The sequence below is a fragment of the Musa acuminata genome, chromosome BXJ2-8 (assembly GCF_036884655.1).
Source record: "Musa acuminata AAA Group cultivar baxijiao chromosome BXJ2-8, Cavendish_Baxijiao_AAA, whole genome shotgun sequence".
NCBI classification, from domain to species: Eukaryota; Viridiplantae; Streptophyta; class Magnoliopsida; order Zingiberales; family Musaceae; genus Musa; species Musa acuminata.
In genome coordinates, this window is record NC_088345.1 from 24,724,012 (window position 1) to 24,746,801 (window position 22,790).

Below are 22,790 nucleotides of genomic sequence, written 5' to 3' on the forward strand. Positions count from 1 at the left end.
GGTGTAGACACTACCGACTTAGTTGGAACTCTATTCAGAAGGTAAGCTGCGGTTTCTAGGGCATATCCCCAGAATGAGATGGGTAGGTCAGCGAAACTCATCATGGACCGTACCATATCTAATAATGTACGATTTCTCCTTTCAGAGACACCATTGAGCTGAGGTGTATAAGGAGGTGTCCATTGGGATAATATCCCATGGTCCTTGAGGAATTGTGTAAACCCTGTACTTAAGTATTCACCTCCTCGATCTGATCGAAGAGTTTTGATACTCTTTCCAGTCTGGTTCTCCACCTCATTCTTATACTCTCTGAATTTCTCAAAGGCCTCGGACTTGTACTTCATTAAGTACACATATCCATACCTTGATAAATCATCAGTAAATGTAATAAAGTAGGAGTAACCTCCAATGGCATGAGTTGACATGGGTCCACATACATCACTATGTATGAGTTCCAATAACTCATTGGCTCTCTCTCCAGTTCTACTAAATGGAGATTTGGTCAGTTTTCCACGAATGCAAGGCTCACAAGTTGCATATGACATATAGTCGAATGGATCTAGATATCCATCATTTAGCAACTTTTGAATCTTTCTTTCATGGATGTGACCTAGCCTACAATGCCACAGGTATGCACTGTTCAACTCATCTCGTTTCCTTTTGGACACATTTACATTCATGATATGTGGAGTGGTGTCAAACATAAATAAACCATTATGCAATGTTCCTTTCGTGATGATCTTATCATCTAATAATATCGAACAACCATTGTTCTCAAAAACAAATTTATATCCACTAACTATTAAACATGAAATGGAGATAATGTTTTTGATAATAGAAGGAACAAAATAACATGCATCTAATGTAATAAAAGCTCCACTAGGCAGATGTAGGGCGACCTCGCCAACAGCTAATACAGTAACTTTTGCTCCATTACCCATCTTGAGGTCCATCTCGCCTCTCTCTAGTCTCCTAGGCCATGCCAGAACCTGCAACGAATTGCATATATGATAAGCACTACCGGTATCCAATACCCATGTGTTATCATAAGAGTCTGACAAATGGAGACTGATCATGAATGTACCTAAAGCTTCATCAAGCTTTTGTTTCGCCCTTTCTGCAAGGTACTCTTTGCAGTTTCTCTTCCAATGCCCATCTTTACCACAGTGGAAGCACTAGCCTTTGTCCTTTGCTGGGTCTTTCTTAGCAACCTTTGCTTTACCTTGTTTGCCCTTGCCCTTTCCCTTCTTAAGGGACCTTTCTGCTTTCCTTTTCTTTCTGGTCTCACCAGTGTAGAGAACTGGCTTCTCTTTCTTAATAGTACTCTCTGCCTCCCTCAACATATTGAGGAGCTACTCCCGCGGGCGAAACCCCCCCCCCCCCCCCCCCCCCCCACAAGGGCGAGGGCAGTTTCTTAATAGTACTTTCTGCCCTCGCCCCGCCGCACAGGCCGCCGCCGGCAGGGTGGCGGCGACGGCAGCAGCGAAAGTAGGAAAGGGTATTAGGGTTTTCTGGGCAAAAGACAGTTTTGCCCCTCGGAATTTGAGAAATTCCAGTTTCTGTCTTTTGTCCAAATTATGAAAATACCCTTAGGAATTGAGAAATTCCCTACATGTCCCTTATTTCAAAAAATATTAATTAATTAAAAGGTTTAATTGATTATTATTTTTATTATTATCTAGTAGTCCTACATGATGATGATTATTTATACATGTGATGTATGATGTGTGGACGGATGATCATGGACCATGTGATGTGTGTACTTGTGATTATTATTATTGAGGTCTGCGAACCTCCATTATATTTCTCGTTTATTTTCGGGCCTGCATGCCTATGATTAAGTTGTAATCACATGAGGAGGCGTAGCGGGAGCGTGGATGCGATAGCGGGACCCACGAGACAGACGATCGTGATGCATGGAGATGCATCAAGATGTCGACGGAACCGACGAGGATGAGATGGACGATCACAAGGCATGGAGATGCATCGTTGCACACATAGATCTTGATGTGAGTGATTAGGCCTACTGGCTCGGGCCTAATCATATTAGGTTGTGGTCCATGATTATCTGATGTGATTGCTTATACACATACTAGATATGTATATATATTTGCATGCGATGTAGATATATATTAAATATGTATATGTGTGACATGTCATATTAGGAGACCAAATTATAGAAACATCTCTCGATAATATTAAGTCGGTAAACGTGAGGCAATTAGATTGACCCACGTGGCCTTCCATCGTTATGAGTAGGAACCGATTCCCGGTGTATGTTGAGTTGGTCGAGTCCCTCGAGACTCACCTATATCGCGATTCGTTATCTTGCTTACGACATAGAGATGTCACCGGTGACCTATATTTGCGCATCAATCTTCGCACGACGACGAACATCTTTTTGGGAATCGGGGATTTTTGTTTTTCTTGTTCTTCCGCTGCGCATATGATGTCGCCCCCTAAGATTTCCCAACACTCTCTGCCTCCCTCAATATATAGAGGAGCTCTGGGAGAGTCACCTCAAGCTTGTTCATATTAAAATTCATTATGAACTATGAAAAAGAATCTGGTAGGGACTGAAGCACAATGTCCACACACAAGTTATCCTCTAGGACCATTCCTAGACCTGTGAGTTTCTCTATCCACTCAATCATCTTTAGGACATGGTTCTGATCCGGTGTCCCCTCAGTCATCCTAGCGCGGAAAAGGCTCTTGGATATCTCATATCGTTGAGTCCTTCCCTATTCCTCAAACAATTTGCGGACATGTAGGAGAATGGATCTGGCATCCATCTTTTCATGTTGTCTCTGTAACTCTAGAGTCATAGAGCCCAACATATAGCACTGAGCAAGAGTGGAGTCATCAATGTACTTCACGTAGCGAGCGATCTCATCCTCGCTTGCCCCTTCTTCGGGCGTAGGCATCACTGTATCAAGGACGTACACGATTTTCTCCGCTGTGAGAACAATTTTCAAGTTACGGAGCCAATCCGTATAATTTGGACCAATGAGGCGGTTGACATCAAGTATGCCACGTAAGGGATTTGAAAGCGACATTTTCTGAAAATAAAGATGTAGCAGAAATGAATAACTTACAGATTTTGCAAGTAATAAACTATCAAGATATGGACTTCTATCTTAATATGCTCCCACTATTTTACTAACGAGTCACGCGACACCCTCAGCACGTGAAACAGAAGTCTCCGGCAGACTTCTAGTGGGGATCAGGATCCAATCAGCATCTTAGTGTAACCTCGAGGGACTCGACCAATCACACTAAGCCTAGAAGGTAGGCAACTCTTGCCGATCACAACTCCTTGTGATTCCCGTCCTGTTCGGCCTCCAAATCACCATGGCCTCGAGGGACTCGACCAACCATGATGCTCAGTTAAGTCAACACCTTCGTTACAAGATGAGTCTGATTTGATGATATACCCTCGAGGGACTCGACCAAGCATACCATGCCCTCAGGTCACCGGTGACATCTCTATGTCATAAGCAAGATAGCGAATCGCGATATAGGTGAGTCTCGAGGGACTCGACCAACTCAACCTACACCGGGAATCGGTTCCTACTCATAACGATGGAAGGCCACGTGGTCAATCTAATTGCCTCACGTTGACCGACTTAATATTATCGAGAGATGTTTCTATAATTTGGTCTCCTAATATGACATGTCACACATATACATATTTAATATATATCTACATCGCATGCAAATATATATACATATCTAGTATATGTATAAGCAATCACATCAGATGATCATGGACCACAACCTAATATGATTAGGCCCGAGCCAGTAGGCCTAATCACTCACATCAAGATCTATGTGTGCAACGGTGCATCTCCATGCCCTGTGATCGTCCATCTCGTCCTCGTCGGTTCCGTCGACATCTTGATGCATCTCCATGCATCACGATCGTCCGTCTCGTGGATCCCGCTATCGCATCCACGCTCCCGTTGCGCCTCCTCATGTGATTACAACTTAATCATAGGCACGCAGGCCCGACAATAAACGAAAAATATAATGGAGGTTCGCAGACCTCAATAATAATAATCACAAGTACACACATCACACGGTCTATGATCATCCGTCCACACATCATACATCACATGTATAAATAATCATCATCATGTAGGACTACTAGATAATAATAAAATTAATAATCAACTAAACCTTTTAATTAATGAATATTTTTCTAAAATCAGGGACATGTAGGGAATTTCTCAATTCCTAAGGTTATTTTCGTAATTTGGACAAAAGACAGAAACTGAAATTTCTCAAATTCACAGAGGCAAAATTGTCTTTTTGCCCAAAACCCTAATTCCCTCTTACTGCTACCGCCTCCGTCGCCACCGTGCTAGCGGCGGCCTGTGCGGCGGGGCGAGGGCGCTGCCCTCGCCTGCAAGTGGCACGCCCGCTGGCGGTGCTGCCGCTGCAGGTGGGCACCCCCGCAGGCGCCACCGCCTCCGCGGGCGGTTCTGCCGGCGGGGCAACGCTCGCAGGCGGTGCTGTCCCGCCGGGCGGCCGCCCCTGTGGGGGGGGAGGGTTTCGCCCGCGGGAGCAGCGGCGGCAAGCGCCGCTGCCCTGCGGCGCCTCACCCCGCGGGAGAAGCAACCGCAGGCGCCTCTGCCCGCGGGCTGCCAGCCCCGCCGGACGCAAGCCCGCTGCAAGCAGGCCGCCGGCAGGCTACTGCAGGCACAGCGCTTGCGCATGCGCCGGCGCTGTGCTGCCTGCCTTCGGTTGCGCTGCACGCACGTAGATCAAGGGCAGCAACTGTTGCTGCCCTTCCTTGTTTTGCGTCAACGATTTTGACGTCAAAATTCTTCCTAAACACAGCACACGCAGTTCAAAACCAATCATTCGCACAAACAACCTGGCTCTGATACCACTGTTGGGAAATCTTGGGGGGCGACATCATATGCGCAGCGGAAGAACAAGAAAAATAAAAATTCCCGATTCCCAAAAAGATGTTCATCTTCATGCGAAGATTGGTGCGCAAAAATCCGCAAAACACAAAACTGCGTATAGAGATTGTGTTACCTAGGGAGATCGTATATCCCTGTTTCCTTGCAGATCCTTAGGAGAGGGTGAAGGAGGTCAAGCGTCCTCCTCTCTAGCGGTGATCCACACAGCAAGGTTGTGACGACCCTCCTCAAAACTCCAGGCCTACTCTGAGGTGGAGAGGGAGAGGAGAATAGGAAAGGCAAGCAAAGACTCTAGCCTATGAGGCTGTGAATCCCTCCTATTTATAGAGATCCCGTGTCAAACCCTAATGGGTCCTTCCCTAGTGGGTATTGGATCTGTATCCAATAAGACAAGGGCTCCGTCAGATATCTCATATCCGAACCTCTACTCATCGCAATGCCTACCATATGTGTGTGACCCTCTTGGTCCTGTATGAGTGCTCCACTCTTTGATACCAGACTTATAGGTTTGGTTGTCCCAGATCTAGTACAGCTGGTCATTGGGAGTGGTAGTCGACCTTACGAGGGCTATTGAGTGTCGATAGAGGATCATCCACTCTCGGCGTCATGAGAGGAATATCCCATGTGTTCTTGCTCAGACAAATCCCTGGCCAGGGTCATTCGGGTTGAGAGAGAAAGAGTTCTCCGGGAGAATCCGATTAGAGCAAGACGCAAGTAGAAACCGTATGGGTCTGACAGCACCATGCTCGATATACGATCTCTGGGATATTAGATAGATGAGGGACTATAGGTACATGGTAACTGAGGACAGACAAGTCCAATAGATTGGATTCCCCTGTATCGTTTGGGGACTACGACGTAGTGGCCTAGTACGTCCGTAATCGATGAGTCGAGTGAATTATTACAGAGATAATAATTCACTGAGTTAGAAGGAGTTCTGACAGGTATGACTCACGGCCAGCTCGATGTTGGGCCTAGAGGGTCACACACATATGGTAGGCATTGCGATGAGTAGAGGTTCGGATATGAGATATCCGACGGAGCCCTTGTCTTATTGGTTGCAGATCCAATACCCACTAGGGAAGGACCCATTAGGGTTTGACACGGGATCTCTATAAATAGGAGGGATTCACAGCCTCATAGGCTAGAGTCTTTGCTTGCCTTTCCTATTCTCCTCTCCCTCTCCACCTTAGAGTAGGCCTGGAGTTTTGAGGAGGGTCGTCACAACCGTGCTGTGTGGATCACCGCTAGAGAGGAGGACGCTTGACCTCCTTCACCCTCTCCTAAGGATCTGCAAGGAAACATGGATATACGATCTCCCTAGGTAACACAATCTCTATACGCAGTTTTGTGTTTTGCGGATTTTTTGCGCACCAATCTTCGCACGACGACGAACATCTTTTTAGGAATCGGGGATTTTTATTTTCTTGTTCTTCCGTTGCGCATATGATGTCGCCCCCCATGATTTTCCCAACAATTGATAGTTTGAATCATTTGTTCAATGTGCCTCTTGTATTCTGCTAGAAATCGAGCTTTGGTCGATTTCTCATATTCTGGTTTCATTCCTTTGGAAATTGATATCCTTTAGCTTTCTTATTCAATTGAGCTTTATAATACTGCTTTGAATTCTTGTATGCTCTTGTCCTTAAAGTTATTTGCATTCTTGAAAACTATTGTGTAACGTTTATGCTATATCGTATTGACTCATTTAGGCACATGTGTATCTCATTGTTCCGCATTTTCTTTCGATATGTGCCTATTCCATTTCCTTTCAAAATCTGAATATCATTGTGAAAGATTATTGCTTACTTCGTATTGACTCGTAAAGGCACATGTACGTTTTGTTGTTCCGCGTGTGCTTCCGATATGTGCTACTTATTGTTAAAACTGCCCTCTTGTACTCTGGTGTTGTGGGATTGTCTGGACCTTTGCCAGAAATGGTAAAGGGTGTTATTCTGGACCTTTGCTAGAAATGGTAAAGGGTATGTGCTTAGAGCCTCGATGCTCTGCCGGCCCCCTCTGACTTCACCTAGACGTGGGTGGATGGAGCTCCCAAACGTGGGAGACTTTTGTCAAGTGGTCATTCAGAAATGGATGAATCACATTCTAATTGAGATCCCACTACACCTTCTATATGTTTGATATGATATCCAGAGCTTTGGTTATGTGTTTCTGTACATGCTTTGGATAAGATTGATATGTTTGCAACGTCAAAGATGACGTTTGAGCTTATGTACGATATTTGTTATTGATATGCTCTGAAATGTTTCATCCACTGTTGATATGTTTCGGAATGTTCCATATGTCGTTGATATGCTCCGGAACATTTCATACGCCATTGATATGCTCCAATTACTTTGTGCTCCATTTGCTATGAACTGATATGTTCTGAAATGTCCTATCTACCATTGATATGCTCCAATTACTCTGTGCTCCATTTGCTATGAACTGATATGTTCTGAAATATCCTATCTGTCATTGATATGCTCCAATTACTCTATGCTCCATTTATTATGAATCAAATATGTTTTGAATGACATGATACATATGATTTTGTATCTAATGAGATGGTATCCTTGAGAATTCTTGTATTCTGCCTTACATTATGATACCTTACTCGTTTGAAACAGTTCCTTTTGTTCTGAATATGTTTTGTCACTTGCTGAGCCGTTTTTGGATCATTCCGTTGTTATATAAATCTTTCAGGTCAGCTTGTCACTCTTCGAGATGTTTGATTTAGGCTGAGGCAGTGGAGAGCTATTCAGAATTATGGGCAAGTCTTGTTGGTTATTATGTTATTGTTGTATAAGCATATTTTGTATGTAATGAAATGTTGTCGATGAACCGAAATGGATATACTGTGTAAAAGTGTTAGAAGATCTCTCTTATTTGGAATTTCGGAATGTTAAGTCTAGTTTATGATGATCTGAACTTGTGGTAAATGGTTGGAGTTATGATTGTATAATTTATTTAGCTTGTGGATTTATAATTGTTGTTCATGTTTGTCAAGTTTGGCTTGGGTTGACATAAATGTGAATTATCGAGTGATGTGATATATGATTATAAAATGCACAAGATAGATGTGAATTTGATAGAATGTTTTTCAGTGTCTTCAAACGTTAGTTTGGATCCTGGATTGGTTTGCGATGAAATATTTTAATATCATGGATATTTTGAGGGGCGTGACAGTACAGTCCATCCAAAGTCGTAGGATGAATACCTTACTACTTTTTTCATTTGTTAATTAATGATGAAGATAACATGTTGGAATGTTCGTGGACTTAATAAGCCTGAGAAATGCTGGGAGCTCAACAGAATAATCAAGTCTGTCGCATGTAATATTATTATTCTAGTGAAAATGAAAATTAAACAATCGCACATTCAAGCTCAAAAGAATTTAATATGGCCGGACGCAGAACTGTTTACCAATGACTCTAAAGAAACTTTTGGTAGAATATGGGTCTTATTGCATCCTAACTCTATTAATGTCTGGTTTATTTCTGCTACTAATCAATTCATCCATCTTAAAGTGGAAGACAAAAAGAATGGTTGTCAATTCAGTTTCACTGGTATAAATACTTCAAACAATATGCAAGAAAGAAATACTCTTTGGTCTGATATGACTAATATTGCAAATGGTTGTCCCAATGTACTTTGGATTATTCTTGGAGACTTTAATACTGTACGGTACACAAATGAAAAAGTGGGGGGTAGACAACTTTCAGAAAGCCAGCTTCAAAGTTTTAATGATTACATAGATATTGCTGCATTGATTGATATGAATCTATGGGTAATTGGCTCTCTTAGAGTAATCAAGGTGCTGGTAATAAAAAAATACTGGCTCGACTTGATAGGTGTTTGATTAATCAGGAATGGTTAACAATTTACCTAGATTCACTTCTTGAGTATGGTACTCCATTATTTTCATATCATTCTTTAATATACATACACGTAGACAAAGCGACACCAAAAGGCAAGAAACTGTTTAGATTCTTTAACATGTGGAGTACTTATCCTCATTTCATTGATGTTATCAGATCTGCTTGGAATGTTAATGTGCATGGATCCCCCCTTACATCTTATGTCAAAAGCTCAAAGCTTGTAAAGTAGCACTTACGGAGTGAAATACAAACACCTTTGGCAATATTACCACCAGAGTTCAATTTTGCATAAAAGAACTAATGTCATTGCAACATGAGCTGCAACTTTAGCCCCATGATGAGAATATTATCTATAAAGAGATAGAAGCCAGAAATAACTTCACGCAAGCCTTAAAATAGGAGCAAAGTTTTGCAAAGCAGAATCTCAACAGCATTAGTTACACTAGGGGATCCTAATACTAAATTTTTCTATGCTTATATTGCTACTCGAAGGGCCGTTAACCATATCAGGAAATGCAAAGACAAATATGATAATCTTATTGAGAATTTAGATGAGGTTAAAGCAAACACTAAGCAATTTTTTTATTCCTTACTCAATCAAGCTGGGAAACCTAATAACATTCATGTGGAGCTAACTAGAAAACTTGATTCGGATACCATTTCAATCCTCAATGCCCCAATTATAGATGACGAAATTTTACGAGTTATCTTTAAGTCACCAAAGCACAAAAGCCTTGGTCCATATGGATTTCCAGTTGAATTTTACCAAACTGCTTGGTCTATTATTGGAAATGATGTGAATAAGTCTTGCAAACAATTTTTTCTCTTCAGGTCATATTCTTAGAGAGATGAATTGCACTTTTATTTCTTTAATTCCAAAGAGTGCAGGGGCTGATTCACTATAGAACTATCGTCCCATATCATTATGCAACTTTATTTACAATATCATCTCCAAAGTGTTAGCAGATAGAATGTAAAAGGTAATACACAAGATCATTAGCCTTAATCAAGCTGCTTTCATCAAAGGGAGAAGTATATATCATAATATTCTGCTTGCTAATGACTTATTCAAAGATCTACACTCTAACGTAAGAGGGACGAAAATATGTTTTAAAGCTAATTTGCGGAAAGCCTTTGATTCAGTTAATAGGAAATTTATCAATAAGATGCTCCTCGATATGAACTTCCCACAGCAATGGGTTAATTGGATTCAATGTTGCTTGAAACTCCAAAGTTTTCGATACTCTTTAATGGCTCACTTATTGGTTTTTTTGGGAGCACAAATGACATCCGACAAGGTGATCCACTTTCTCCGTATCTCTTTACTATTGCGATAGAGGGACATAGTTGTATGTTGGAACACGTAGTCTCGAATGGCAGCATTAAGGTACCCAATACTAGCTCAATTCATATATCACACGTAACTTTTGCAAATGATTTACTTATCTTTCTCCAAAATTATCCAACTTCAGTAAAAAACCTAACTACTATTATGAACAACTTTGGTATGGTTTCCGGACTTCAGTTAAATCATGCAAAAAATAAAGTATATGAGTCCTTATATTGAGGATAAAGACTTTATTGCATACACTCTGGGGGTTAGTGAGGGAAGCCTATCAGTTTCTTATCTAGGTCTCCCACTCATATCCACTGGCATTCACAAAACCCACTGTCAGCCTATCCTGCAAAAAATAAAGAATAGAATTTCTTCTTGGAAAAATAGGCTTCTATCAAAAGCAGGACGACTTGAACTCATCAATTCAGTATTGTACCCTTACTCTATATATTGGTGTAATGCATTTTTCTTTTACCTGTTGGACTTCTCCAAGATATTGAACGGTTATTAATGAACTTCTTCTAGAATGACACAAATGATAAGGCAATGCATATAGTAAATTGGGATAGCATCTACAAACTGAAAAATGAAGAGGGGCTAAACTTGAGAAATATTAGAGATTGGAATAAAGCATATATGGTACAGTAATTGTGGGATCTTTTACAAAACAAATGTTCCTTATGGTCACATTAGGTTTCTACTAGATATCTTTCAAAAGAATCAATCTGAGAAATTTCAATAAAAACATACCACTCTACAGCTTGGAAAAGAATTTTAAAGTCAAGAAATTGGCTAATCAAACACATTTCTTATGCAATCTCTTCTACAACTAGTACTAATATGTGATACGATCCTTAGGTGAATGGGAAGAGTATATTTCAATTATATGGTGATAGAATACGAAAAGACCTTGGGGCTCCCAAAGATTGAAAGGTTTCCGAGTTCATTGCTAACGGTATCTAGTGTCTCCCTAATCCTATTTCTCCCAAAATGTTATCGCTTTGACTAACTATCACCGTTATTTCAATCAGAAACAACTCTTCAAATATACTTATTTGGCCTCATGACAATAGCAAATTTAGTACCACATCCGTATGGAATCAAATTAGGCAAAGAAATAACAAGTGGATCCTAAGCAGTTGGACATGGGATTAACAGGGATCACAGAGACATTCCTTATGTATATGGCAAGCCCTTCTCAATAAACTATCTACAATAGACAATATGAAGAGAAGAGGTATCTATCATGTTAACCGATGCTCCCTTTGTATGCAACAAGAAGAAACTATTGACCACGTCTATTTTGCAACCAAACTTGCATCAAGAATTAGGCAACCTCATGCAATGTTTATCAAGAAAAGAGCCTCTCACACAACTAACAAAGATTACTTTCAGATGCGCTATTTGGTGGATGTGGAATGAGAGATGTAACAAGAATCTTTGAATGTCAACATACAAATAATATGCTCAGCTCTTAAAAGAGATTATTAGAGACTCAAGATCCTGTATGGAGCAATGTCAACATACAAATAATGCTCAGCTCTTAAAAGAGATTATTAGAGACTCAAGATCCTGTATGGAGCACGATCTCAAAATAAAATACTTTATCTATAGAGAAAAATATATATTTATCAAATTTAATTTTACTATTAGCTAAAGATCTTGGAATGATGTTAAATACTATACCCACACATAGTCTTGACATATGTAGATATACATTTTATTTGTTGGCTATAGTTAGGAGTTATAGTCTACAGTATATGTAGTTATAACTACCGCATTTGCACTCAATGAGTTACTTGGCTTTGTCTATGACTTATATAGATAAAGCTATTTGTAGAAACTTTACAAATAATAAATTTATTTTTACTTAACAAAAAAAAATATATACCATAAGATTTTAATTTAATTTTGCCTTTCATAATTCAAATTGCTACGTGTTATGCTTACCAAAAAAGACTATAATTGAAAGTTGTGGCCGTGCCGTAAGAGAAATTGTTGGAGGCATAGTACTTTTGTTCAAGGATCGGTAGCCAAAATTAAAGGTCCCTATTCCCTTTCTTTTTTCTCTTTAGCCAAATTGCACATATGTTGCCCAAGACAAATGATTTCTTAGTTAACCATTTAAATTACGTGTCTTTTTTACTTCTAGAATTTGATTGTTGATTGAAACTCTGAATAATACTACTCTTTAAGTACCTATTAGCGTGCCATTATGCTAAGAAAATAAAACTTAAGAAGAGAAAGAGAAACTATTTATGAAAAAAAGAAAGAAGCCATCCTTGTGTAAATTCCATATGTCCACCAAAGAACTACCACTTATCAGACTCCTTACTGCCAAAAAAAATGCTTAATACATGTTTAAACATAGTTGAGCTTCTCCAAGTTATCCGAACATCTTAGATTGCCCAGGGATGAGAAAACCAAAAAAGCTGACCTTCCTAAACTATATCAGCCATGGAATGATTTTTTTTTTTTTTAAATAAAAGTAAATTGATTATGTGTAAAGTTTCTACAAATAGCTTTATCTATACAAGTCATAGATAAAGCCAAGTAACTCATAGAGTGCGAATGCGATAGTTATGCCTACACATACTATAGACTATAACTCCTAATTATAGTCAACCTAGAAAATATTTATCCAGATATATCAAAACTACCTGTGGATACATAATTTGGCATCATTCCCAAGATCTTTAGCTAATAGCAAAATTAAATTTGATAAAAATATCTTTTTCTCTTTGGGTAAAGTGCTCCGTTTTGAGATCTTGCTCCATACAGGATCTTGAGTCTCTAATAATCTCTTTCAAGAGCTGAGCATTGTTTGTGTGTTGACATTCAAAGATTCTGTTACATCTCTCCTTCTACATCCACCAAATAGCGTATCTGAAAGTAACCTTTGCTAGTTGTGTGAGAGGCCCTTTTCTTGAGAAATATTGCATGAGGACGCCTAGTTCTTGGTGCAAGTTTGGTTGCGGTAGTCTATTGAGTTCAAATCGTTGGAGAATCTCCTTCCATATCCATTTTGTATAATCACAAGCAAAATAGAGGTGGTCAACAGTTTCTTTTTGTTGCATACAAAGGGAGCATCGGTTAACATGATAGATAACTCTTCTTTTCATATTGTCTATTGTAGGTAGTTTATTGAGAAGGGCCAGCCATGTACATAAGAAATGTCTTTGTGATCCCGATCGATCCCATGTCCAACTGCTTGGGACCCACTTGTTATTTCTTTGCCTAATTTGATTCCATGCGGATGTGGCACTAAATTTGCCATTGTCATGAGGCCAAATAAGTATATCAGAAGAGTTGTTCCTTATTGGAATAGCTATAATAGTCGGCCAAAGTGATAACATTTCGGGAGAAATAGGATTAGGGAGACACCAGGTACCGTTAGCAATGAACTCAGAAACCTTCCAATCTTTGGGAGCCCCAAGATCTTTTCATATTCTATCGCCATATAATTGAAATATACTCTTCCCATTCACCCAAGGATCGTACCATATATTAGTACTAGTTCCAGAAGAGATTGCATAAGAAATGTGTTTGATTAGCCAATTCCTTGCCTTTAAAATTCCTTTCCAAGCTGCAGAGTAGTATGTTCTTGTTGAAATTTCCCAGATTGATTCCTTTGAAAGATACTTAGCAGAAACCCAATGTGACCATAAGGAACATTTGTTTTGCAAAAGATCCTACAATTACTGTACCAGACATGCTTAATTCCAATCTCTAGTATTTCTCAAGTTTAGCCCCCCTTCATCTTTCGATTTGCAAATGCTATCCCAATTTACCATATGCATTGCCTTATCATTTGTGCCATTCCAGAAGAAGTTCAGTAATAACCGTTCAATATCATGGAGAAGTCCAGCAGGTAGAAGAAATGCATTACACCAATATATAGAATAGGATTGCAATACCGAACGGATGAGTTCGAGTCGTCCTGCTTTTGATAAAAACCTATTTTTCCAAGAAGAAATTATATTCTTTATTTTTTTGCAAGATAGGCTGACAGTGGGTTTTGTGAATGCTTGTGGATATGAGCTGGAGACCCAAATAAGGAACTGGTAAGCTTCCCTCACTAACCCCCAAAGTTTGTGCAATAAAGATCTTATCCTCAACGTAAGGGCCCATATATACTTTACTTTTCGCATGATTTAACTGAAGTCCAAAAACCATACCAAAGTCATTCATAATAGTAGCCAGGTTCTTTACTGAAGTTGGTTCATTTTGGAGAAAGATAAGTAAATCATCTGCAAATATTATATGTGATATATGAATAGAACCAGCAATGGGTACCTTAATGCTGCCATTTAAGACTGCGTGTTCCAACATACAGCTAAGTCCTTCCATCGCAATAGTAAAGAGATACGGAGAGAGTGGATCACCTTGTCGGATGTCATTCGTGCTCCCAAAAAAACCAATAGGTGAGCCATTAAAGAGTATCGAAAACTTTGAAGTTTCCAAGCAAGATTGAATCCAATTAACCCATTGCTGTGGAAAGTTCATATCGAGGAGCATCTTATAGATAAATTTCCTATTAACTGAATCAAAGGCTTTCCGTAAATCAGCTTTAAAACATATTTTTGTTCCTCTTGCTTTTGAGTGCAAATCTTTGACCAAGTCATTAGCAAGCAAAATGTTATGATGTATACTTCTCCCTTTGATGAAAGCAGCTTAATTTGGGCTAATGATCTTTTGTATTATCTTTTGCATTCTATTTGCCAATAATTTGGAGATGATCTTGTAAATAAAGTTGCATAATGATATGGGTCGATAGTTCTCTAGTGAGTCAACACCTGCATTCTTCGGAATTAAAGAAATAAAAGTGCAATTCATCTCTCTAAGAATATGACCTGAAGAGAAAAAATGTTGGCAAGCCTTGATCACATCATTTCCAATAATAGACCAAGCAGTTTGGTAAAATTCAGTTGGAAATCCATCTGGACCTGGGCTTTTGTGCTTTGGTGACTTAAAGACAACACATACAATTTCGTCATCTATAATTGTGGCATTGAGGATTGAAATAGCTTCCGAATCAAGTTTTCTAGTCGGCTCCACATGAATTTTATTAGGTTTCCCAGCTTGATTGAGTAAGGAATAAAAAAATTGTTCTGTGTGTGCTTTAACCTCATCTAAATTCTCAATAAGATTATCATCTTTGTCTTTGCATTTGTTGATACGGTTAACAGCCCTTCGAGTAGCAATTGAAGCATAGAAAAATTTAGTATTGGAATCCCCTAGTGTAAGCCAATGCTGTCGAGACTTCTGCTTTGCAAAACTTTCCTCCTGTTTTAAGGCTTGCATGAAGTTATTTCTGGCTTCTGTCTCTTTGTAGATAATATTCTCATCATTTGGCTAAAGTTACAGCTCATGTTGCAATGACATTAGTTCCTTTCTGGAAATTGAACTCTGGTGGTAATATTGCCAAAGGTATTTGTATTCCACTCCTTTAGTGCTGCTTTACAGGCTTTGAGCTTTTGACATAAGATGTAAGGGGGCGATCCATGCACATTAACATTCCAAGCAGATCTGATAACATCAAGAAATTGATGATGAGTACTCCACATGTTAAATAATCTAAACGGTTTCTTGCCTCTTGGTGTCGCTTTGTTTGTATGTATATACATTAAAGAATGGTCAGAAAACAAAGGAACACCATACTCAAGAAGTGAATCTAGGTAAATTGTTAACCATTCATGATTAATCAAACACCTATCAAGTCGAGCCATTATTTTTCTATTAGCAGCACCTTGATTACTCTAGGAGAGCCAATTACCCACAGATTTCATATCAAACAATGCTGCAGTGTCAATGTAATAATTAAAACTTTGAAGTTGGCTTTCTGAAAGTTGTCTACCCCTCTCTTTTTCATTTGTGTATCAAATAGTATTAAAGTCTCCAAGAATAATCTAATGTACATTGAGACAACCATTTACAATATTAGTCAGGTCAGACCAAAGAGTATTTCTTTCTTGCATACTGTTTGAAACATATATACTAGTGAAATTGAATTGACAGCCATTCTTTTTGTCCTCTCCCTTAAGATAAATGAATTGATCAGTAGCAGAAATAAACCAAGCATTAATAGAGTTAGGATGCCATAAGACCCATATTCTACCAAAAGTTTCATTTGAGTCATTGGTAAACAGTTCTGCGTCCGGCCATATTAAATTCTTTTGAGCTTGAATGCACGATTGTTTAATTTTCGTTTCCACTAGAATAACAATATCACATGCGGCAGACTTGATTATTCTGTTGAGCTCCCGACATTTCTCCGGCTTATTAAGTCTGCGAACATTCCAGCATGTTATCTTCATCGGTAATAAACAAATAAAGAGGTGGTAAGGTATTCATCCTACGACTTTGGATGGGCTGTACCATCCTTTTTCTTATCCTTCAGTTTTGTATTTTCCTCCCGCACAATATCCTTACCTTTTATGGCTTTATTCCTATATTTATCCACTTCATCTACAACTTGCAGATTTTTGAACTTTAAAGTACCTTGAATCATGTGGTCTTGATTGGCAGGGTTTGTTGAAGCACGATAAGATTGTTGCAGCACAATATCCTGGATAGTACTTGTTGGATCAGCCTGGCTAGAGAGGTTTGTTGGGGCATGAGTTTGTTGAGACATAATATCCTTGTTGGCGATGTTTGTTGTGGCCTGAGTTTGTTGAGGAAGAATATCCTTGCTGGCGAGATTTGTTTGGGCCTGAGATCGTTGAGATGAAGTTCCGATGATATTCGAAGAGATGAAGTTCCTGACTTATTTTTCTCCTGTCCACTAGTACATGGGAAACCTCTGTTGTGGAAGGCTCCGACATTATACAAAGAGATAAAGTTTTGGATTTGTCCTTCTGTCCGCGGTGCTTTCCTTGCGAGTCAGAATGCTCAATAGTTTTCGCCACCATCGGTGCTATTGCCATTAGAGAAGAATCACTTTATTGCTGAGGCGGTTGACGTGGTCGATAGACCTTTGTGGTAGGTTTTGGGGTTTGCTGACAAGCTCCATTTGCATGACCAAAAGATAAGCAACACTAACATCATTGTAGCTTCCAGGAATATGAGACATGTACCTTCCGAGTGTTCCCGTCAAGATCACGATAGAAAACCTCATTAGGAAGATCTTCGTCGGAAGAAACCAGCACACATGCTCGTGCAAATGCTAATCTCGTCTGAGCTGCTGTTGCTTTGTTGATGTAGAGTGGCTGTCCCAGAGTGCTGCATAACTTTGCAATAAAACGTCGACTCCAAAGATGTAGAGGCAGTCCTTGAAAGGATACCCATAATGGAATAGACTGTATGCTGTCTAACTCCAAACGGACATCAGGAGACCAACGTCGTAGAATCATTGGATGACCGCGGATAGTCCAGAATCCTTCGAGGATTCTTTGTAAATCTTCTTTAGAGTATAGCTTGCAAACAAAGAATCTGTTCTCCAGCATATGAAGATCAAATGACGATATTCCCCATCGAGTTTTGATAAATGAGGATAGTGGGAAATAAGATGTTTTGAGACCTACCACATAGCCAACAATCGCCATAGACCATGTCTCAATAAGCTCTGCTGAATCAGTAGTCTCGTATACAGCAATCTTCTTATCAGCCTGAACTTCTGGAGTAAAGAATTCCAAGCTTAGATCTGGACTTCCAACCGGAGCCTTGAAGAGGCTAGTCCAAGGCCAAGGATCACTGGAAATGAGAGTAGGATGCCACGATCTAGAGTGCGACCTGCTTCGATGCTGCTTCGTCGAAGGAGTTTCTCTCTGGAGAGGATATGGTGGAGGAGCAACTTGAGGGGTAAGGGTAGGGAGTCTTGCCTCAACCCTCCCGCCACCGTCGCCAGCCCTAGGGGCCATCGCTGCCATGTTTGATCCCTCTTATGGTCGCCGCTACAAAATCGTCGCCATAGGGAAAAGCCACTGCTGCAATATATCAGATCGCTGCTACAGTATCGTTGCCCTAGGGAGATCTGGTTGCCGCTACAATATCGTTGCCCTTGGGGAGATGCTGATGCGTCGCCCGTGGGAGAAAGCCAACGCTGCAGGAGTCAAATCTCCCTTGGGAGATTTGGTCGCTGCTACAGTATCGTCACCCTTGGGGAGAAAGCCAACGCTGCAGGAGTCAGATCGCTCTAGGGAGATCTGGTCACCGCTATAGTGTCGCCGCCCTAGATCTGGTCATCGCTACAGTGTCGCCCTAGATCTGGGCGAGCCTAGCCATGGAATGATGCATTGCCCCGAGATAATTTTTTGTAACCGGTGGATGATTGATGACACTTCTTGCCTTGTCGAAGCACCAAGCAACAGATTATAGTGCTGGGTCAACTGTCTGAGATAGCGCAATGGTAAATGATACAATCCGTTGTTATCAGCCAACCTAAACCCTAAAAGCTGATCTTTCTAAATGATACAATGCGACAGATAAAATTTGGAAACAGATGGAATATGATGTCTCTTATTTCCTTGTTGAAACACCAACCTACAATAATATAATTATAATGCTAGAGCAAAAGGCACATGATAAAATCTTGCAACCAACATCCTGAAATAACAGCTGATGCAATCGCACAATGCCTAAAATAAAATTTGGTAACTTGATGAAGCAGCAAATGTAGTTGTCAACTGTGTCTGACAAAGGCCCATGTTGAATGCGATCCTATCAAGGAGGAGCAACGGAGCACTGCACATGTTTGAGATAGTCATGTAGCTAAGGCCGAGAGTAAAAAAGTGGAGTTGCTGAAGTTCCATGTTGTGGACTAGAAAACGGGCAACCTGATACCAGATCTTAACAAAAATAAGTTGCCAAGAACAGTAGGTAAGTAGGTTGGATACCATCCTCATCTTTTTTACTTGCTCACAGTCATCAACAAGAACATTTCACCCAGGATCCATCAAACAAACCAAGGTTAGGAAGAGCTGTACTCATGTCCTGCCTGCCTCCTCTCCCAGCACAAGAGCAAGAGGACCCAACAAAACAAAAGGCTGATATAATGGGAGGAGAGTGAAAAATGGACATCTGGGCACCTCCCTGGCCATGACGGCATGCCTACTTTGCTTTGCCCCGAAGCTAACTCGATCAGAAAAACTACGACTTCCATCAAAATGCAAAGAAAAGGGGGGAAAAAAAGGAAAATAAGACTTTTCTCTTAAAAATTTTTTCGGTTCAGAAATTTAATCCGTCGACTCCACACCGCTTGTAAGTGAGCGACTGCTTCCTAGGGCTGATCTCGATCGCACAATCCACCGAAACCTAATTATTTGAATAAATAAGCAGAATTTAATTAGATATGTGTGGAACTTTTTTCCGCAATTATTATGATTTTTTATTCGGAAAGAAAAAAGGAAAAAAATAAAGAATGGGGCAAGATTATGCTGGCGCCGGTTAGCACAGGGAGGTGTGGTGGACGATCACCTGAACCCTGGGGGAGGAAAGGCCGAGGACGAGGATCTTGGCGGCGACGTCGCCGGTGAGGCGGAGGTCGACGCGATCGTTGAGGGCGGCGTCGCGGACGAGGTCGAGGGCATCAGACTGCATGACGTTGAAGCGGTCGACGACGACGCGGGTCTGGACCAAGCGACGGCTCTGGGCCGGCTGTTCGAACCCCGGCACCGTTGCCACCCCCAGCGGCACCCCACGGTACATCACGTCCAGCGCCGCCGCATCGTACCGGATCCCCACCTTGTTCGGGTTGTCCGCAAGGAACAGCAGCGTGATGTTGAGCGACAGGTACGCCGCCGTCGGCTGTGCCCCTCGGACGGCGGCCCCGCCAAGGGCGGAGACGGTGGGTGAAGCGGAGGAGGTGGTGGGGGCGACGAGGAGGTACTGTACGGCCACCTGCTGGAGGTCGAACTGGGGCTTCTTGGGCTTGAGGACGAGGACGACTACGAGGGCGACGGCGACGGCGAGGAGGGCGACGAAGATGAGCAGGAGGAATAGACAACAGCAGCAGCCTCTGAAGGAGGCGGCGGAGGAGGGGGCCGAGATGGGCCGGCCCATGTAATGACGGTGCCGGCGGCCGGCGAGCGGAGGGTACGGAAGATGGTGGTGGCGGTCCTCAGCGAGGTTCGTTGGGGTAGTCATCGCCACCGAGATCCGCCAACGTCTCTGGTGTTTGGATTTTGGAGCCTTGAGTCTTTCGGTCCGTCTTTTTGAAACTTTGTGACTCAAAAGAAGCCAGTGACTTGGTGGCGGTGATCGTGAAGGTGTCGACTGTTTCTTTAGTGGGGCTTCTAAGCAATGTTCGCTTTTATCTTTGCACTTGTTGTTTAATAAGTGGACTAATCATTTTATATGTACCGGTCTAAGCACTAGTCTTGTATAAAGACGTGCGTCGAAGCCCGACCAAGTTCGAGTCCAACACCCTTAAGCTTATCGACTAGACACACTCTTGCAATTACTGTTGATCCAGTCAAGTATGGTGTTCGGTTTGCTTCTCCTTCCAGTGATGAAAACTCTCCGTGTCTCCCTGCATAACCCACTGTTCCCAAACCCCTATGTTCAACCACTTCGCCCTCCTTTGTGCACTGCGACCCTGCTAAATCCTGACCAGGTAACCTCTCCCCTTCAAAGCCTGAATCCTCCACTGCTCTCCGCAGTCTTTCGTAAGTCCTTGTTCCTTCAATAATCTCCCATCCTCAGTTCATCTTAGCAAAGCCTTCGGCCCCCATTTCATGGGCGGAGTTCATGGTGTGAGAGCTTGCGGTCAAACCCTTCCCTTGAGGCGGCCAAGCTCAAGAGAATCCAATCATATAATCTTATCTTCCCTAACTATTGAGCTTGATCTGATGAAACTTTTTTTTCACTCGAGAGGATCTTAGGAATACCTTTATGATAAGTTCCTTGGTAAAATTCTTCGCTTAAAATTTCTTAGATCTTTCCTGTCCAAGCTACATGCATTATTACTCTTGGAATGTCAAATCACTGACTTAGTTATCAACTTCTTATATTTCTTTAACTCTGAGAAGAAAAACTTTATGTGCTCCTTAGCGACCCTAGATCAGAGAGCAAGTCATAACACTAATCCCTTGGAACTCAAACTTCCTACCCTCTTCAAGAGAATTAAGAAAACTTCTATATAGATCCAATTCCCCAACCTTCCTCTTAAAATGTTACAACTTAACATTCTCTATCAGATTGCCTAAATATTTAGTTAATTCCTCAAAATCACTTAACTCTCTCACAACGATAAGTTTACGAGAGTTTGTATTCTTTTGAACCTTTCTCGCCCTCTTCCCCTCAAGGTCTTTAGATTAGTTCTTTCAATTCGTAGCTTTTGAGAATCTCCCAAGTATTTGCTTCAAATATGATAGGGTCGGTCACAGGATTGACCTTTACACCTCTCAATAAAAAAAACTCAGCAAATCTTAAGATCACCTTTAGAGTTCCCGAGCCTTATTCAGATGTAGAAGATAACTTGACATGTGGGCTTTGGGTCAGATTCCAAAAGCAGTGGAATCTCGAATTTTGATGATGAAACTAATTGATTGTGTTTAAATATTTAACTGCATTTTGAATGATGCAGTTCTACTCGATCGAGATTAGACAATTGACGTAGGAGGAATTGACGTTGCGCCGGAGGAGATCACGTAAGGATATTGGACGACAGAAGGCTTCGGACGTCGGGCATCGGGCCAAGGAGAGCGGAATTGCGCCAAGGATATCGGGGTTACGAAGGTCAACCGCCGATTGGGCAACAAGCCGCAAGAGAGGACGATGCGCTGAAGAATCGGACGAAGCGCCAACCAATGACGTGCCGGGCAACAGAATGTCAATTCGCGTTGTAATAATTGTCTAGATCGGAGTAGAATTTTGACTTGTGTGTGCAGGATTAACTACGATAATGATGAAGACATAAAGTAAAATAAAGTACCAGAGTCAAGCGCGAAGTATTTGTTGGGAGTTCGAGAATCCGACGGAAGTCCGAAGGTTCGTCGGGAATGTTGTCGGAACTAGCCGAGAATGAATAGGGAGCTTGCCGAAGGGTTTTCATAAGCTCGTTGGAAGGTACATCGGAAGTTCGCAGAGCTTGCCGAGAAAGATCGTAGCTTGCCGAAGAAGCTCGTCGAAACTCGCCAAGATCAAATCGTGAAGTCTAGGAGCTTGCCGAGAGTTCGCAGAATGGTTTCCGAGAGTTTATCGAAAGACCGCCGAAAGTTCACCGGAAGCTCGTCGGAACAAGTCTTGACTTATGAACTTTGTAATAGCTTAGGAAATGTCTTTAAATTCGTAGTTAGCATGTTAATTAGGGTTAGGATTAGGTGTTAATCCTATAACCCAAATAGGGCCAATTGGGCCCGAGTTTGAACTAGTTTGGGCCAAGTTTGGAGCCCAACTAGCGAGTTAGAATAGTCCAGGCGGTGGCACCGCCAGACTGGGCGGTGACACTGCCTAGAACCCAAGGATCAGGCGGTGGTACCGTCGGACTAGGTGGTGGCAACGCCAGTACACTGTCAGTGTCGGACATTGACAAGAGGTGGCACCGCCAGTCTCGGAAACCCAAGAGAATTTAAAATTTGGAGCCTAAATTTGAATCTTCTTAGGGCCTATAAATACCCCTCAATTCTCAGCAGAGAATACAATCTTTGGGAAGTTAGAAATTGAGAAAAGCCTTAGCAAAAGTCTTGTTTTCAATAGCTTAAG

At 41.4% G+C, this 22,790-nt stretch overlaps 1 protein-coding gene across 1 annotated transcript; it reads right to left on the reverse strand.

Annotated features, from left to right (window-relative positions):
• Positions 1-18,961: 18,961 nt before the first annotated feature.
• LOC135618175 (uncharacterized) lies at positions 18,962-20,385 on the reverse strand. The gene is made up of 2 exons (XM_065119035.1): positions 19,563-20,385; positions 18,962-19,400 (listed from the first exon to the last, which is right to left on the reverse strand). Exons 1-2 carry the CDS (start codon positions 20,229-20,231, stop codon positions 19,314-19,316), a joined length of 756 nt encoding a protein of 251 aa, XP_064975107.1. The 5' UTR covers positions 20,232-20,385; the 3' UTR covers positions 18,962-19,313.
• Between the last annotated feature and the right edge of the window lie 2,405 nt (positions 20,386-22,790).